The sequence below is a fragment of the Balaenoptera acutorostrata genome, chromosome 4, assembly GCF_949987535.1.
Source record: "Balaenoptera acutorostrata chromosome 4, mBalAcu1.1, whole genome shotgun sequence".
Lineage (NCBI taxonomy): Eukaryota > Metazoa > Chordata > Mammalia > Artiodactyla > Balaenopteridae > Balaenoptera > Balaenoptera acutorostrata.
The window spans coordinates 137,443,463-137,463,887 of record NC_080067.1 but is presented as its reverse complement, the minus strand read 5'-3'; the positions used below and the strand labels follow the sequence as shown (position 1 = coordinate 137,463,887).

Here is a 20,425-nt window from a genome sequence, read left to right as displayed (position 1 = left end):
GGAAGGGAAGAAGAATGAGAGCTAAAGTGAGAATGAAAATACAGATCATATATGGATAACTGAAGAAGGGTAAAGGAAGGGAGAAATAGGCTGGCTTGTGCAAAACATAGATGCAGATGCAATCTGCAATTTTAGTAGGACTTTGAATAGAACCAATTATGGAGGAAGGTTTTAGGATTTGAAATGAAAATTGAACTCCTACTCCAATAAGCCAGCTTTTGAGATGGATCTTGTGCCCTCAATTTCCGAAATTAATTGTTCCATGTTTTGCAACCAAAAGGTTTTGAAGATGGTGTGTAAAGCCAAAAATTATAAAGGTTATTATGAGTTAAATGCTAAAAATCAACATATGGCTTCGTTTTTAAAAATTTAAAATGTTTTCATATATTCTAAATAGAGGCACTTTCTTCAGTCCTCACCCCATAAGTTTGTTTTCTAAAAAATATAGATTTAACACCTGTAAATGGAAAAAATATCTGTGAATTTAGTTCGAGATGGAGTTATTCATTCAGGAGATGACAGAACAGAGGAAATGTTTAATTATAAAAAGAATGCCATCAAATTTAAATGGTGTAATATACCTTATAATAAACAATTCAACTTAGAGTTTGGAATGCACAAATTTTGAAGAGTTGGACATTTCTTCCCATAAAATCAAAGCAACAGGCTCAAGGACATCTTAAATAAGAAGCTAAGTAACCTGAAATATTTTAATGAGAATGAGGACCTCTCTCTGTGTCAGGAGACAGCAGATTAATAAGTTATAACATTACAGGTAATATGCAGAAAGGCACATAGGAAGGCTATACAGGTAATATGCAGAATGATACATGATTTATCACATGCTCTGACCAGGGTATATAAGCCTCCCTCTACACATGCTGAGATCCACACTCAGGACCTTGTCTTGAACAGCAAACCAAACTCACCACCCCTCACACCATGAGCTACTACAGCATCTACTACGGAGGCCTGAGCTATGGCTATGGCGGCTTTGGTGGACTGGGGTATGGCTATGGTTGTGGATGTGGCAGCTTCTGCAGACTGGGCTATGGCTGTGGCTTCAGAGGCTATGGATATGACTCTGGTTATGGAAGATTTGGATATGGCTGCCATTGCCACCCATTCTTCTGTGGAAGATATGGATTTTCTAGCTTCTGTTGAAATCCTACCCCAGGAGCCCAATATTTGAGGTCATAAAAGAATTATCTAAGTCTGACTACAATAACTATACCAAACAAGATCACCCAGGACCAAGCCAAGATCAAAAGTATTTAGTGTCTAAGATTTTAGGAATATTTATCATTTCATAATTGTCTGCTTCATGTTTCTTGTTGTCTCTTATTCATGCTTTCTTAACTGTGGGATTTCTCTAATCCTTTTGCAATAAATTTTCCTAAGTTAAAACAGCACACATGGCTGTTATTTTTTTATTTAACTCACAATATCAAAATGATTATTTGTAATTGCACTTAATTGACAATGAAAAAAAATAAACTACTCCATGAAGAGCTAAGGTAATAGGAGATCTTACACTCATGCATATGGCTAGATAGATACATGTAAACCATAACCTTCAGTTTAAATAAATTTTTTTTTCTCTGAACACTAAACCAGATCTTATCCAATGCTTTTATTTAGATAACATTGGTATTTAAAACTAGCACTGAAATATCAAGTTTATATATTTTAATATTTAAAGTGAAGCTAACATGAAGAATAAATGTTTTTCTGTTTTGTTCAAAATTGATATTTATTTAGCTCTTTCAGTGATAAGAAAACATGATGATAGAATAACACATCTCTCTAAATATACACTGAAAAATGAACTTCTTTTTGTGAATCTCTATCATGTTTTCCTCATGGTCTGCCATGGTGTGACATGACATTGTTCTTCAGTATTATCAGCACTTTGAAATATTTTGCAGTTCATCAGGGAAATTTAAAAATTTCTGTCATTCCTTGGGAAGTAATCTGTATTGAGGCTGTGGCTGATCTGAATCTTTATACATTCTAGCAAGTGTCTTATAATGCTGACCTTCAAAAAGTGGGCCATTTCTTCTTAGTATTTCACATAAATATTTGACCGTGAAAAACACATAACAAAATATCAGCATTTTTGCCAAAAAAATGCTATATATTTTAGTAGTGAAACAAAAGTTAATATCTTTTGTTTGAGTTACTAAATTCAATAAAACCAAGGCAGTAATATAATGACAGAATTGAGAAGCTGGCTGGGGTACTGTAAAACTTAGCAAAACAGCATCTTAGATGGGAAAGTACCTCCAAAAAGTAAAATGACTTGCTAAGGATCAAAAATGGCACGAGCAGTACAGCCTAAGACGAGAACCAGTTTTACTGAATACTAGACAGTCTGCTATCCCATTCCTTGAGCACTTCCCTTTTAAGTGCTATCAAATAAAACATCTTGAAAGTTCTGGCCTTGTGTCTTTGAAGAGCTAAATTACACAGCTGGTTGACCACCTCTATTTATTTTGCTTTGCAAATATTCCGACACAGAATCTTGAACTATCAATTTCTTTTTTTTTTTTTAACATCTTTATTGGAGTATAATTGCTTTACAATGGTGTGTTAGTTTCTGCTTTACAACAAAGTGAATCACTTATACATATACATATGTCCCCATACTTCGTCCCTCTTGCATCTCCCTCCCTCCCACCCTCCCTATCCCAACCCTCTAGGTGGTCACAAAGCATGGAGCTGATCTCCCTGTGCTATGCGGCTGCTTCCCACTAGCTATCTATTTTACGTTTGGTAGTGTATATATATCCATGCCACTCTCTCACTTTGTCCCAGCTTACCTTCCCCCTCTCCGTATCCTCAAGTCCATTCTCTAGTAGGTCTGCATCTTTAGTCCCATCTTGCCAATAGGTTCTTCGTGACCATTTTTTTTTTTTTTTAGATTCCATATATATGTGTTAGCATACTGTATTTGTTTTTCTCTGTCTCACTTACTTCACTCTGTATGACAGTCTCTAGCTCCAACCACCTCACTACAAATAACTCAATTTAATTTCCTTTTATGGCTGAGTAATATTCCACTGTATATATGTGCCACATCTTCTTTATCCATTCCTCTGTTGATGGACACTTAGGTTGCTTCCATGTCCTGGCTAATGTAAATAGAGCTGCAATGAACATTTTGGTACATGACTTTTTGAATTATGATTTTCTGAGGGTATATGCCCAGTAGTGGGATTGCTGGGGCGTACGGTAGCTCTATTTTTAGTTTTTTAAGGAACCTCCATACTGTTCTCCATAGTGGCTGTATCAATTTATATTCCCACCAACAGTGCCAGAGGGTTACCTTTTCTCCACACCCTCTCCAGCATTTATTGTTTGTGGATTTTTTGATGATGGCCATTCTGAGTGGTGTGAGGTGATATCTCATTGTAGTTTTGAGTTGCATTTCTCCAATGATTAATGATGTTGAGCATTCTTTCATGCATCTGTTGGCAATCTGTATATCTTCTTTGGAGAAATGTCTATTTAGGTCCTCTGCCCATTTTTGGATTGGGTTGTTTGTTTTTTTGTTGTTGAGCTGCATGAGCTGCTTGTAAATTTTGGAGATTAATCCTATGTCAGTTTCTCCATTTGCAAACATTTTCTCCCATTCTGAGAGTTCCCTTTTCGTCTTGTTTATGGTTTCCATTTCTGTGCAAAAGCTTTTAACTTTCATTAAGTGCCATTTGTTTATTTTTGTTTTTATTTCCATTTCTCTAGGAGGTGGCTCAAAAAGGATCTTGCTGTGATTTATGTCATAGAGTGTTCTGCCTATGTTTTCCTCTAAGAGTTTGATGGTGTCTGGCCTTACATTTAGGTTTTTAATCCATTTTGAGCTTATTTTTGTGTATGGTGTTAGGAAGTGTTCTAATTTCATTCTTTTACATGTAGCTGTCCAGTTTTCCCAGCACCACTTATTGAAGAGGCTGTCTTTTCTCCACTGTATATGCTTGCCTCCTTTATCAAAGATAAGGTGACCATATGTGTGTGGGTTTATCTCTGGGCTTTCTATCCTGTTCCATTGACCTATATTTCTGTTTTTGTGCCAGTACCATACTGTCTTGATTACTGTAGCTTTGTAATATAGTCTGAAGTCAGGGAGCCTGACTCCTCCAGCTCCGTTTTTCCTTCTCAAGATTGCTTTGGTTGTTCAGGGTCTTTTGTGTTTCCATACAAATTGTGAAATTTTTGGTTCTAGTTCTGTGAAAACTGCCAGTGGTAGTTTGATAGAGATTGCATTGAATCTGTAGATTGCTTTGGGTAGCAAAGTCATTTTCACAATGTTGATTCTTCCAATCCAAGAACATGGTATATCTCGCCATCTATTTGTATCATCTTTAATTTCTTTCATCAGTGTCTTATAATTTTCTGCATACAGGTCTTTTGTCTCCTTAGGTAGGTTTATTCCTAGATATTTTATTCTTTTTGTTGCAGTGGTAAATGGGAGTGTTTTCTTAGTTTCACTTTCAGATTTTTCATCATTAGTGTATAGGAATGCAAGAGATTTCTGTGCATTAATTTTGTATCCTACTACCTTACCAAATTCACTGATTAGCTCTAGTAGTTTTCTGGTAGCATCTTTAGGATTCTCTCTGTATAGTATCATGTCATCTGCAAACAGGGACAGCTTTACATATTCTTTTCCAATTTGGATTCCTTTTATTTCTTTTTCTTCTCTGATTGCCATGGCTAGGACTTCCAAAACTATGCTGAATAATAGTGGTGAGAGTGGGCAACCTTGTCTTCTTCCTGATCTTAGTAGAAATGGTTTCAGTTTTTCACCATTGAGGACAATGTTGGCTGTGGGTTTGTCATATATAGACTTTATTATGTTGAGGAAAGTTCCCTCTATGCCTACTTTCTGGAGGGTTTTTATCATAAATTGGTGTTGAATTTTGTCAAAAGCTTTCTCTGCATCTATTGAGATGATCATATGGTTTTTCTCCTTCAATTTGTTAATATGGTGTATCACGTTGATTGATTTGTGTATATTGAAGAATGCTTGCATTCCTGGGATAAACCCCACTTGGTCATAGTGTATGATCCTTTTAATGTGCTGTTGGATTCTGTTTTCAAGTATTTTGTTGAGGATTTTTGCATGTATACTCATCAGTGATATTGGCCTGTAGCTTTCTTTTTTTGTGACATCTTTGTCTGGTTTTGGTATCAGAGTGATGGTGGCCTCGTAGAATGAGTTTGGGAGTGTTCCTCCCTCTGCTATATTTTGGAAGAGTTTGAGAAGGATAGGTGTTAGGTCTTCTCTAAATGTTTGATAGAATTTACCTGTGAGGCCATCTGGTCCTGGGCTTTTGTTTGTTGGAAGTTTTTAAATCACAGTTTCAATTTCAGTGCTTCTGATTTGTCGGTTCATATTTTCTATTTCTTCCTGGTTCAATCTCGGAAGGTTGTGCATTTCTAACAGTTTGTCCATTTCTTCAAGGTTGTCCATTTTATTGGCATAGAGTTGCTTGTAGTAATCTCTCATGATCCTCTGTATTTCTGCAGTGTCAGTTGTTACTTCTCCTTTTTCATTTCCAATTCTACTGATTTGAGTCTTCTCCCTTTTTTTCTTGATGAGTCTGGCTAATGTTTTATCAATTTTGTTTATCTTCTGAAAGAACCAGCTTTTAGTTTTATTGATCTTTGCTATCGTTTCCTTCATTTCTTTTTCATTTATTTCTGATATGATCTTTATGATTTCTTTCCTTCTGCTAACTTTGGGGTCCTTTTATTCTTCTTTCTCTAATTGATTTAGGTGTAAGGTTAGGTTGTTTATTTGAGATGTTTCTTGTTTCTTAAGGTAAGATTGTATTGCTGTAAGCTTCCCTCTTAGAACTGCTTTTCCTGCATCCCATAGGTTTTGGGTCATTGAGTTTTCATTGTCATTTGTTTCTAGGTATTTTTTCATTTGCTCTTTGATTTCTTCAGTGATCTCTTGGTTATTAAGTAGTGTGTTGTTTAGCCTCCACGTGTTTGTATTTCTTACAGATTTTTTACTGTAATTGATATCTAGTCTCATAGTATTTTGGTGAGAAAAAATACTTGATACGATTTCACTTTTCTTAAATTTACCAAGTCTTGATTTGTGACCCAAGATATGATCTTTCCTGGAGAATGTTCCATGAGCACTTGAGAAGAATGTGTATTCTGTTGTTTTTGGATGGAATGTCCTATAAATATCAATTAAGTCCATCTTGTCTAATGTATCATTTAAAGCTTGCATTTCCTTATTTATTTTCATTTTGGATGATCTGTCTATTGGTGAAAGTGGGGTGTTAAAGTCCCCTACTATGATTGTGTTACTGTCGATTTCCCCTTTTATGGCTATTAGTATTTGCCTTATGTATTAGGTGCTCCTATGTTGGGTGCATAAATATTTACAATTGTTATATCTTCTTCTTGGATTGATCTCTTGATCATTATGTAGTGTCCTTCTTTGTCTCTTGTAATAGTTTTTGTTTTAAAGTCTATTTTGTCTGATATGAGAATTGCTACTCCAGCTTTCTTTTGATTTCCATTTGCATGGAATATCTTTTTCCATTCCCTCACTTTCAGTCTGTATGTGTCCCTAGGTCTGAAGTGGGTCTCTTGTAGACAGCATATATACTGGTCTTCTTTTTTTATCCATTCAGCCATTCTACGTTTTTTGGTTGGAGCATTTAATCCATTTACATTTAATGTAATTATCAATATGTATGTTCCTATCACCATTTTCTTAATTGTTTTGGCTTTAGTATTGTAGGTCTTTCCCTTTTCTTGTGTTTCCTGTCTAGAGAAGTTCCCTTAGCATTTGTTGTAAAGCTGGTTTGGTGGTGCTGAATTCTCTTAGCTTTTGCTTGTCTGTAAAGCTTTTAATTTCTCCATCAAATCTGAATGAGAGCCTTGCTGGGTAGAGTAATCTTGATTGTAGGTTTTTCTCCTTCATCACTTTAAAGATGTCATGCCACTCCCTTCTGGCTTGCAGAGTTTCTGCTGAAAGATCAGCTGTTAACCTTATGGGGATTCCTTTATCTGTTATTTGTTGTTTTTGCCGTGTTGCTTTTAATATTTGTTCTTTGTATTTCATTTTTGATAGTTTGATTAATATATGTCTTGGCGTGTTTCTCCTTGGATTTATCCAGTGTGGGATTCTCTGTGCTTCCTGAACTTGAGTAACTATTTCCTTTCCCATATTAGGGAAGTTTTCAACTATAATCTCTTCAAATATTTTCTCAGTCCCCTTCTTTTTCTCTTCTTCTTCTGGGACCCATATAATTCGAATGTTGGTGCGTTTAATGTTGTCCCAGAGGTCTCTGAGACTGTCCTCACTTCTTTTCATTCTTTTTTCTTTAGTCTGCTCTGCAGTAGTTATTTCCACTATTTTATCATCCAGGTCACTTATCCGTTCTTCTGCCTCAGTTATTCTGCTATTGATCCTGTCTAAAGTATTTTTAATTTCTTTTATTGTGTTGTTCATTGTTGCTTAGTTCCTCTTTAGTTCTTCTACGTCCTTGTTAAATGTTTCCTGCATTTTGTCTATTCTATTTCCAAGATTTTGGATCATCTTTACTATCATTATTCTGAATTCTTTTTCAGGTAGACTGCCTATTTCCTCTTCATTTGTTAGGTCTGGTGTGTTTTACCTTTCTCCTTCATCTGCTGTGTGTTTTTCTGTCTTCTCATTTTGCTTCACTTACTGTTTTGGGGGTCTCCTTTTCACAGGCTGCAGGTTCATAGTTCCTGTTGTTTTTGGTGTCTGTCCCCAGTGGCTAAGGTTGGTTCAGTGAGTTGTGTAGGCTTCCTGGTGGAGGGGACTAGTGCCTGTGTTCTGGTGGATGAGGCTGGATCTTGTCTTTTTGGTGGGCAGGTCCACGTCTGGTGGTGTGTTTTGGGGTGTCTGTGGCCTTATTATGATTTTAAGCAGCCTCTGTGCTAATGGATGGGGTTGTGTTCCTGTCTAGCTAGTTGTTTGGCATATGGTGTCCAGCACTGTAACTTGCTGGTCATTGAGTGGAGTTGGTTCTTGGTGTTGAGATGGAGTTCTCTGGGAGATTTTTGCTGTTTGATATTACGTGGATCTGGGAGGTCACTTGTTAACCAGTTTCCTCAACTTGGCTCTCCCACCTCAGTGGCACAGCCCTGATGCCTGGCTGGAGCACCAAGAGCCTGTCCTCCACATGGACCAAAACAAAAGGGAGGAATAAAAGAAAGAAAGAAAGAAGAAGATAAAATGAAATTAAATAAAAATTAAATAAAATAAAAATTAAAATAAAATAAAGTTATTAAAATAACAACTATTTATTAAGAAAAAAAATTTTTTAGTAATAAAAAAGAAAAGCATACAAAGGAAAATGGACAGACAGAACCCTAGGACAAATGGTAAAAGCAAAGTTATACGGACAAAATCACACAGAGAAGCATACACATACACAGTCACAAAAAGAGAAAAAGGGAAAATATATATATATCGTTGTTCCCAAAGTCCACCTCCTCAATTTGGGATGATTCATTGTCTATTCAGGTATTCCACAGATGCAGGGTACATCAGGTTGATTGTGGAGCTTTAATCCACTGCTCCTGAGGCTGCTGGGATAGATTTCCCTTTCTCTTCTTTGTTCGCACAGCTCCCGGGGTTCAGCTTTGGATTTGGACTGGCCTCTGCGTGTAGGTCACCTGAGGGCGTCTGTTCTTCACTCAGACAGGACCGGGTTAAAGGAGCAGCTGATTTGGTGGCTCTGGCTCACTCAGGCCTGGAGGAGTGAGGGGTACGGGTGCAGGGCAAGCCTGCGGCGACAGAGGCCGGTGTGATGTTGCTGCAGCCTGAGGCGCGCCGTGTGTTCTCCTGGGGAAGTTGTCCCTGGATCACCCGACCCTGGCAGTGGTGGGCTGCACAGGCTCCCAGGAGGGGCGGTGTGGATAGTGACCTGTGCTTGCACACAGGCTTCTTGGTGGTGGCAGCAGCAGCCTTACCCTCTCATGCCCGTCTCTGGAGCTCCTTTAGCGGCACTCTGAATCCCCTCTCCTTGCACACCAGGAAACAAAGAGGCAAGAAAAAGTCTCTTGTCTCTTCCACAGCTCCAGACTTTTTCCCAGACTCCCTCCCAGCCAGCTGTGGCGCACTAGCCCCTTCAGGCTGTGTTCACGCCGCCAACCCCAGTCCTCTCCCTGTGATCCGACTGAAGCTGAGCCTCAGCTCCCAGCCCCCGCCCGCCTCGGCGGGTGAGCAGACAAGCCTCTCGGGCTGGTGAGTGCTGGTTGGCACCGATCCTCTGTGCGGGAACCTCTCCGCTTTGCCCTCCGCACCCCTGTGGCTACGCTCTCCCCCGTGGCTCCGAAGCTTCCCCCCTCTGCCACCCCCAGTCTCCGCCCGTGAAGGGGCTTCCTAGTGTGTGGAAACTTTTCCTCCTTCACAGCTCCCTCCCACTGGTGCAGGTCTTGTCCCTATTCTTTTGTCTCTGTTTTTTTCTTTTCCCTTTTTTTCCTTTCTAATTGAGCTTCTTTGTAAAAATAGCTTCTAGTAAATAGTGCTAAATCAACTCTACTTTTAAAAAATTATTATAATGCATTTGAAAAGCTTAGACTTGTTTACTGAACATATGGATGGATTTACTCAGGCAGATCATATCCTTTTAGTCAACTCAGGAGAGGAATCGTAGCTTCATAGTAAATAGGTAAGGGTAGATATATTTCAGTGTCACCATTCGAGGATGATAATCTTCAGTTTGACTAAATAAAACATAATTTCATATGAAAATATTTTACCCCCTAACTGGACAATAGAATCATAGCCTAAAGAAAGACTTTATGTAGCTAAAGAAAAACTATAATCAGTATAACTATTTGGAGAAGCTACTTAGCATTCTTAGTATAATGAAGCTTTATTATTATACCTCTTATTGGTAAATTATATTGATATGCGTTGGAATTAACAGAAGAGCTCCAAAATCTTCTTTTAGGGAAAAGCTGTTACTGGTCCAGAGAAAATGCATCACAGGATCATCGGCACCACAACTGAGGGAAGATATGACAGAATTAAATGGTCAGTGTCACAACATCATTAAACCTGGTTGATTTATTTCTGATTTTATGGCTTCCTGTTGACTTAATGAGAATGAAATACTGAAATTAACAACTGTCTTTTAATCTAGGATGAACAATAAAAAAAGGAACAAGTTCTGAAGAGAAAAGACAAAGGAATTAAAAAATAAGAGGTGAGGTAGCCAAGAGTTTCTTAAGTAAGACAAAAAAGCATTAAACATAAAATTAAAAAATTAATAAACTGGACTCATTCTATTAAGAAATTCTGTTCATACATAGACATCACTTTAAAGTGCAAAAACGAGCCACATACAGAGAGAAAATACTTTCAAAAGAGATTTGACAAAATACTTGTACCCAAGTACTCTACAAATCAATACTAAAATATTACAAACTCAATTAAAAATGAACAAAATAGTTGAACAGCCACTTCCAAAAGGTTATCTAGCTGGTCAATAGATGTATATAATTGTCCCTAGTATTATTACTCATCAGGTAAAAGCCAAATTAAAACAATACTCAGCTACTACTACTTTCCCACAAGAATGATCAAAATTAAATGTCTGAAAATAGCAAGTGTTGTCAAAGATTTAGAGCAAGTGGAGCTCTCTTACATTTCTGGTGGGACTGTAAACCTGAAAATCATTTTGGAAAACTATTGACAAGATCCACAAAAACTGCTGTCAAAATCTAGAAGGATGGTTATCTCTAGAGAGTGAGGACAAAAAAAAAAGAGCAGTAGAGACACTTTAGGCATTCAGGCATGCTTAGTATGGGTAGTGTATGCCTATTTATAAGAATTCAGCAAATTTTACACTGAAATTTATATATAATATATAATTCATTATTATGCTTAAAATAAACCCAGTGCAAATGAAATGTTGGTTATATGTTCCTCTAAATTCAGAAAGCCACTTGAGCTTATTCCTCCTTTAAATCTTTATTGTTTAGATGCCGTCGCAGAGTTACCCATGCCTGTCAGAAGCGTGATGCTTAATTTTAAAGACCTTAGAATTCATTCATACTTTCAACACATATTTGTTGTGTTCTTATTACATGGTAGCTATTAAGAGAAGTAAATAAATCCAGTTGGGAGAATGCATCATTTGAAAATTACTTAAAAGACTAAAAGAACCTGAACAATACATTTGAGGTTATATAAAGTTCACACGAACTTAAGGACTAGAGCCGAATGTTAAATGCAAAACTAGATAAATTTAACCAGGTTTGGGATCAGCTTCAGCTATAAGTGACTAACTTCTTAGAGTCAGCTGAGGGACTTTTGCTCTCAATTGTCTTTTTCCACCCCTTATCTTCTAACATAACATCTACAATTTGGAGATACTGAAGACATTTCCAATGTTAATGGTATCTTACTGAATTTGATAGAGGCCTTGGATTTGTATTATTTTTTTAACATCAGAAACCTTAACAAACATTTAATATCTTAGTGAGACTAGTATGGTATTTCCGGAGAATAAGGGAAGCAAAATAAATAAATAAATAAATAAATAAATAAAGCACAGAAAAAGCAAAGGGAATAAAAGGGAAAACTGTCTTCATAAAAGTAAAGATACAAGAAGAAGGAAAAGGAAGAGATTAACTAATAACTATAGACTGAGTGAAAATTGATGGGTGCCAAAGAGAAATTTTATGTACATCACAATTTTACCTAGCCACCATAGCCTAATGGCTAATTGGGGAACAGAGGCTAGATGGTACGTAAAAAGAGATTGTAACATATATGTTAGAATGGCTAAAATTTAAAGCACTAAAAACAATTAATGCTGGCTTGATTGTGGAGCAACAGAAACTATCATTCATTGCTGATGGGAATAAAAAGTGGTATAGCAACTTTGGAAGACAGTCTGGCAGTTTTTCACAAAGCTAAATATGGTCTTATGGAAAAGATTCAGTAATCATTTTCCCTGGTATTTACCCAAATGGCTTGAAAATTTATGTCCACACAAAAACCTGAACAGAGACGTTTATAGAAGTTTTATTCCTATTTGCCAAAACTTGGAAGCAATCAAGATGTCCTTCAAAAGGTGAATGGATAAATAAACTGTGGTACATCCAGACAATGGAATATTATTCAGGGATAAAAAGAAATGAGCTATCAAGCCACAGAAGGATAAGGAGGAATCATAAAGGCTTATTGCTAAGTGAAAGAAGTCAATGTGAAAAGGCAAAATACTGTATGATTCCACTATGACATTCTGGAAAAGAAAAAACTATGGAGACAGTCAGAAGATTAGTGTTTGCAGGAGTTTGGAAGGAGGGAGGGAAGAATAGAGGGGGCAAAGGGGATTTTTAGGGCAGTGAAACTATTCTGTATGGTACTGTAATAGAGGTTAATGACATTATGCATTTGTCAAAACCCACAGAACAGTACAACACAGAGTGAACACTAACTACAGATTTTAATTATTAATGTACTAATATTGGTGTGTATGTGTGTGTATGGGGGGTGGCATATAGGAATTCTGTATTTCCTGCTCAATTAATCTGAAAACTTAAAACTATTCTTCAAATAAAGTTTATTAATTAAAAAAAAGGATATTGTATAAGATAGATATATGGATGAATAAACAGGAGGAAATGGCGAATGTAAAGACAGGGAGGAAGATGTATACTTTGGAGGCAACTTGGATAGATGACATGCCAGAGAATAGGTTCAGGATTTGAGAAGATAACTTTCAATATGCTTTTAAAGCTATTTATGAAATAAATTTTTGATTACTGTGATTTGCCATCAGTTTCTGAACAATTTTATCCCATGGTTGTCAAAGCGCATAGAAGGGTACAACACGAAGAATGAAGAGTAAACTATGGATTTTAATTAATAATTATATGTCATTATTGGCTCAGCAATGTAAAAAGCAAAAATGTTTTTTATTTTTTAAAGTAGCATGAAAAGTAAAAAGTATGTCAGTTATGATGGTCAATGTTCCAAAAATAAATAAAAAGTAGATTTATTTTTCTAAAATTCCTTACTAGTGTTCACAACAGTCAAGCTGGTTCTTTCCAGCTCTCAAATGTTTCTGTTTTCTTATTTCTGAAAGAAATAAATAATTCAGTTTGGGGACAGAGGAAAATATGCTTTAAAAGGATATTATCGATTACAGAACTTGGACCAATTTCTTTGGTTTAATTTTCTTAAGTGAAGCATCTAAAGAAAACCAGAGATGATGAAATATTTAACTGAAAACCACAACACGATCAAACCTGATTGGTATGCCTGGCTATGAAGAACAGTATTTGGGGTCTGATATGTCTAGACTTTGAAGATACAGCATTCCTTCTTATAAAGTGATGCAATAACTTTTTTCACCTGCTTTCTTGAAGTATAATTGACAAATATAATTGTGTATATTTAAAGTGTGCCAAGTGATGATTTAATAAAGTGATACAATAACTTTTTTTAAATTAATTAGTTTATTTATTTATTTTTGGCTGCGTTGGGTCTTCGTTTCTGTGCGAGGGCTTTCTCTAGTTGCAGCAAGCGGGGGCCACTCTTCATCGCGGTGCACGGGCCTCTCACTATCGCGGCCTCTCTTGTTGCGGGGCACAGGCTCCAGACGCGCAGGCTCAGTAGTTTTGGTTCACGGGCCTAGTTGCTCCGCAGTGTGTGGGATCTTCCCAGACCAGGGCTTGAATCCGTGTCCCCTGCATTGGCAGGCAGATTCTCAACCACTGAGCCACCAGGGAAGCCCCGATGCAACAACTTTTAAGAGACACCCTAACTAGGTAACAAAGTAATCCCATATATTTTAATGAGTGTGAGACCTTCTCTCTGTGTCAGGGGACGAAGAATTAATGAGTTGTTCCAAGTATGTATAATGTGAACATGACATAAAAGGAGGGTATACACGTGATTTATCACATGCTCTGACCAGGGTATATAAGCATCCTTCTACACATGCTGACATCCACAGTCAGGTTCTTGCTTTGAATAACAAACCAAACTCACCACCCCTGACACCAAGAGCCATTACAGCAACTATTACGGAGGCTTGGGCTATGGCTATGGAGGCTTTGGTGGTCTGGGCTATGGCTACGTTTGTGGATGTGGCAGCTTCCGCAGACTGGGCTATGGCTGTGGCTTCAGAGGCTATGGATATGACTCTGGTTATGGAAGCTTTGGATATGGCTGCCATCACTACCCATCGTTCTGTGGAAGATAGATATGGATTTTCTAGCTTCCACTGAAATCTTACCCTAGGAGCCCAATATCTGAAATTACAGGGGACTTTCCAAATCTGATCTCAAAAATTGGACCACAAAGATCATACTAGAGTTATTTGCACAGAAGTATCTAGCTTCTCAGAATTTTAGACAAGTTTTCAATACACTCCTATACCTCCATCATAATCCTAGAATCCTCTAATTTTTCTTTTAAAACTAACTGGATTATCTGTTTACCTTTCAGTAAAACATTAAATTTGAAAACAATATATGTTTTTTTTTCTTGTTCATGAAACTCAATTATATGGAAGTGATGATGGTTCCATTCTACTCAATCGTTAGTAAAGGATGGTATCTCCTTGGCTTAGAATCGTTTTTTTTTTTTCATATACCTCACAAATATCCATACAGATAGAAAGACTGATAAAAAGACTAATTCTAGACTAAAATGAAAAGATTTTTTCAAAACTGTTAGTGATTTAATATTTTTACATCTCCTGCTTTTGTTTAGATAATATTCAGATTTAAGTCAACAACAAAAAGCAATGCCGATTTAACATATCTATATATTTATTTATCAAATACATGTGTTTTATTTAACTTAATTCACATTTCTCAATTAAGTCCAAATGCATAATGAATCCTTCCATTTATTCAAAATCTATTTGGCTTTTTATTGTAAATGCAAATAAATGGAAATAGATCAAACCATTACTAAGCTAATTATGAAAGTAAACCACCTTTCCAAAATTTTTATATTTAGTATAATCCACCCTGTGTATCATAGTCTTCTACACATTATTTTCTTTGATATTTTCATCAAGCAGCTGATCTATAAGTAAATAATGAATTAGGGTAACGTTTTTCATATGAGGTCATTTAATTCAAAACGTTTTAACTAAGACTTTTCTGTTAGCTTTCCTATATTCTTACTGAATCTTCATGACTTGACATGGTATTCTTCTTTACTACCATCATTATATTGGCCATTTTTTCAACCTAAGAAGGGAAAGAAACAACAAGACATAATCGTGAACTAATTTATTTTTTAGCTTAAGCTGATAACAAGCACAGCTACATCCAAAGAGCTTTCCTATAAATCTAAATTTCAGTTAAATCTGAATTTCCCCTTATAAAAATGGACAGGAGGGGACATTTCATTGGTGAAATAAGAAAAATATGTAAGCAAATACCAATTTTTTCCTAAAATCAAATGATATATTCAGGTAATAATATAAAATTAAGATTTTTTTATTGAGGTATACTTGACATATAACATTCTATCGGTTTCAGGTATACAACATAATGATTCGATATTTGTATACATTGCAAAATATTCACCACAATAAGTCTAGTTAGCATCCATCACCACACACAGTTTCATTTTTTTCCTGTGATAAGAACTTTTAACATTACTCTCTTAGCAACTTTCAAATATGCGATATAGTATTATTAACTATAGTGATCACGCTGTATATTACATCACCATGATTTACTTAGTTTGTAACTAAAAATTTGCAGCTTTTGACCTCCTTCACTCATTTTGCCCACTCCCAACCCCCTCACTTCTGGCAGCCACCAATCTATTCTCTGTATCTATGAGGGGATATTTTGTTTAAACTGGTCAAAATTGGTCAAATATATTTGATTCAGTCAGATAGCAGTATCATATACAAACATTAAATGTCAGCAGTGCTTTGTACCTCATTCTCAGCTTAAAAAAATCTCAGAAAAATAATTGTCTTCTATAGAATTATTTTAGCTCTAGTGATAACATCGGGACCAAGACCAAGATCCTCTGAATCTAGGTGCCAGAATGCAGCCGCCTTCTTCAGTGTATTTTCCCCATTCATACAAGCAAATGGAGTATCTTGAAAGCTTTGCTCAGTTTCCATGAACTTAGCTGAATTTATGGGGGATGTGAAAGAGGATTTGCCTTCTTAGATAGAATTACCATTTTTATAACATTTTTTCTTATAGAACATATAAAAAATAAAACTCAATTTCAATGTTAGCTTTATCTAGATTTCACCTATATCTATATGTATATCTATTATATTCATACATGTATATCTATATTTATACAAGATCAAAGTCTTCATTTGAAAGGTACAGACTTAACCTACATAAAGAGAAATTTGCTCAGGCATCAGTTATCACCTACCCTTTCAGTCAATTCAGCCTGGGTGTTGCAGAGTCTCAGTGTACAGAGCAGGTGAGATAGAGTTGTATGGCTCCATTTTGCACACTTAATGAGGCAATAGTTCCATAGTCTGTGGACATGCCCTATAGGTCTAAAAATAGAAATAGCCATCAATGTCATTAGACTGAGAAACAATCTCGTGTGCATGATACTCCTAGTGAAATACATTATCATATTTTATCACATCCTATTTTATGATTTAATTAATTATGTCTAAGAAACACATTTTGAATTCATGGTAGAAGTTCCCTTAGCTTCCTAATAAAAGCTACAATTTGGCCAGTGGAAGAATATATTTTCATCATTTAGCACATCAACACAGGATCTGAGCTTCACAATCAACTGATTATCTTCTTGTAGAAAGCTCCCAAAAAGATTAACAAAGAATTGTGCAAGTCTTTGAGTCCACTGAATTAACAACAACAACAACAAAAACACAAAAAAACTCTCCAAAGAAATAAACATTTCTCAGTTTTCAAAGATAAGTAGTATCCAAAAGATATTACAATTGTTTTATTTTTTAACCCAGAACAAAATCAATAAAAAAAAATTTGGTTCATATATTTCACAGCATTGTTTCACAATTTTTTGTTCTTAATTATATATTTACATAATATTATTTTCTTTGAAAATACACAAATAAATCATGGCATATTTCATTGTTGAGCTTTTTAAAAAATTTGTAAAATCTATTGGATTTTATCTCATGTGAGCATAGCTATTTTCTTTGGAAATAAGAACATAAATTAGCCCTCATCACAGACAATCTAGCAAATTTACTTAATCATTCATGGGATTCTTAAACTTGTTAGATTTATTTGTGATCATTTGATTTCAAAATGACTCATTGAGGAAAAAAGATAGTTTTTGCCAACTATTTTCTTTTTCAGAATAAAAAATAAAGATGGAATAACGTTTGCTCAAGGAAAAAACAGGATTGAACAGTAGGATTAATTATTCCTTTGAGTTAAATATTCCTTTAAAACCTGAAAGCCATTTGAGTCCATAATTCAACTTAAAGAATTATTACAAGTTGTGTGTCATGCAGAATTTATTTTTTCATTAATTCAACAAATATTTTTTGTTTGGAAAAACAGTAAACAAATCCAGTTAGAGAAATGTATTATCAAAAATGTAATAAAAACACTAACTCTAAAAGGTATTTGCGGGGAGTTCCCTGGTGGGCTAGTGGTTAGGATTCTGGGCTTTCACTGCTGGGGCCCGGGTTCAACCTTTAGTCGGGGAACTGAGATCCCACAAGCTGTGCAGCGGGACAAAAAGAAAAAAAAAAAGACATTTGTGCTCGCATGTTCACTGCAGCATTATTTACAATAGCCCAGGTATGGAATCAACCTAAGAGACAAGTGATGGATAAATGGATAAAGAAAATGTGTTACATATATATATATATGTGTCCAAGATATGGTCCCATCCAGTGGGGCTTAAACTTGGAGTGGGCTTACTATCTTCACAGAGTGAACTGAGAAACAGCGGAAGACTGGCCCACTACTTCATATACCTGGTTCCTGTCTCAGTCATTTCATCACTGCACATTCATTTTTGGAGATTTTCAAGGCAACAGGATTTTAAGAAGCCCTGTTAAACAATATTGTATGATTTTAAGAGCATACAAACATATATATATATATATATCTTAAATTTAAAACCTTAATGAATAAGTAATTATGAAAAAATATTTGCTGATTACCTGAGAAAAAGTAAGGGTCTGGTACACACAGAATTGGAAAAGAAAAATTTAAGAGCAAAAGTATTATGATAAAATTAGAGATGTGAGTAGAAGGATAAAATATTGATTGGAAAAAGTGAATAAGACCAAAAGACCTAGCTGGTGCAAGCATGTATTGGGAATGAATGTAGAATGAGATTTAAAGAGATGTTTAATAAGAGAATGATATATGGATTATGAAGAACTGTAGAGAAGAGAAGAAAAATGGTAACTGTGTAGCATAGAGCCAAGATCATCTGCATTTTTAGATCATATTTTCGGTATTGTCCATTCTGGAAAAGTGGGTAATTGTGTAAAGGGAATATTTTTTAATGGTTTTCAGACTGGTTATGAAAGTGAGTTTGTCTTGTGTGTGTATATATATATATTATATATATGTATATGTATATATATTATATATATATATATATATATACAAATGGGAAATAAATTTGATATTTATTTGGAGAATTTTATAGATTTAAAAACTTTAATCTTGATCAGTGTATTTAAATCTAGGTGGAATTAATACACAACAATCCAAAGAATGCTATGAAAATGGGAAATGAGAAAATATTTAATGAGAAAACTCCATCAAATATGAATGATGTAATATGCTTAGTAATGAAGAATTCTATTCAGGGAATTTTTATTTTGTAACTTTGAAGACAGATTTATTTTTTCTCATTAAAAAAGAATGTAATGAGTTCAAGGGCCTTTTGACCAGGCAGCTAAGCAAGCTCAAAAATTTTAATGAGTCTGTGCCTCTCCTTGTGTCAGCAAACAGATTAACAATTTGCCTCAAGTAAATGAATAATCTGGAATGATACAAAAGAATGGCCACACGTTTTACCACATGTTCTGACCAGGGTATATAAGCATCCCTCTACACATGCTGATATCCACACTTAGGTTCTTGCTTTGAAAGGAAACCAAACTCACCACCCCTGACAGCAACTACTGTGGAGGCCTGGGCTGTGGCTATGGAGACTTCGGTGGCCTGGGCTATGGCTGTGGATGTGGTGGCTTCTGCAGGTTGGGCCATGGCTGTGGCTTCGGAGACTACGGACTTGGCTCTGGTTATGGAAGCTTCAGACATGGCTGCCATTACCACCCATTGCGCTATGGAGGTTATGGATTCTCTAGCTTCTACTAAACTACGGCCCTAGTAACCCAATATCTGCTACCATGAGTGGATTTGACACAACATTATTCAGTCAATGAATTGAGATTACCCTAGACCTATTTAGCAAGAGAAACTTAAGAATTTCAGAGAATTTATTATTTATAAACATGTCTGCCTTATGTCTTCTGGCATCTGTTAGCTTGGGCACTAACAGATGATGTATATTGACTACCAATAAATGACCTAATTTGAAATAGAAAATATGGCTCTTTGGGGTTCATTTAACTCAGTTATGTGTACATACCTATATGTATTTTTGCTATTTGTCAATTATAAATACGAGGATTATCTCCTTTAATTTTTTTTATATAAACAAGTCATGTTAGACACACCTATTTATAGTTGTTAGCCATCCGTATTATTAAAACAGTAGTCAGAGCATACTTGCATTTCACAAATATTATAATCCATATTTCTAAATTTTTAGAGAAAGTAAGCTCTGCTTTTCTGTGAATCTTTGAATTATATGTTATCTTCCTTTATTCATAATCTTCTGCTTTCATCTAGCTTGTTATGCATGTAAGATAAGACTGACTTAAATTATTTAAAAGTCATTGACAAATTGGATAATAAAAATGTGAACTTTGGACATTCAACTCATCTCATTTATCCTTTTATGGGAACACTGTCCTTCATCTTCATCATCATTACTACACTGAAGTATTTGTAATCCAGTAAAAACAATAAATGAACAGAAATATCATCAAGGAGCAAAACATTGTTTATCTTCAACTGACCAAAATTACCATTCAATAATTTTTTAAAAATTTGTATAAAGAGGAATTTCAGTCAAACATTATCTCTTCAAAAACAATCATTTTATTGCAACATAAGAAATAAGGAATAGAATAGGTAAAATACAAGATTTCCTAACTTGTTTTCCTAAAACTGAATGATATCTTCAGGTAAAGATATAAACAAATAATATTTGGTATAAACTGGGCAAATATAATTTTTAAAAAGGACTAAAATTAAATCATAGAGTTAAAAAACCGAAAGGGATGTTAGAACTCTATAATGCTGCCTCATAATCTTGCAAGCAGGGTACCTCAGAATAAATGATTTTCCCTTGAAAATTAGT

General features: G+C 35.4%; 1 protein-coding gene across 1 annotated transcript; it reads left to right on the top strand.

The window, feature by feature from the left end:
- Positions 1–985: 985 nt before the first annotated feature.
- LOC114236692 (keratin-associated protein 19-8-like) lies at positions 986–19,314 on the top strand. Its single transcript, XM_028164436.1, has 3 exons — positions 986–1,159; positions 14,031–14,169; positions 19,259–19,314. The coding sequence occupies exons 1-3, from the start codon at positions 986–988 to the stop codon at positions 19,312–19,314; spliced, it is 369 nt and encodes a 122-aa protein (XP_028020237.1).
- Positions 19,315–20,425: the final 1,111 nt, after the last annotated feature.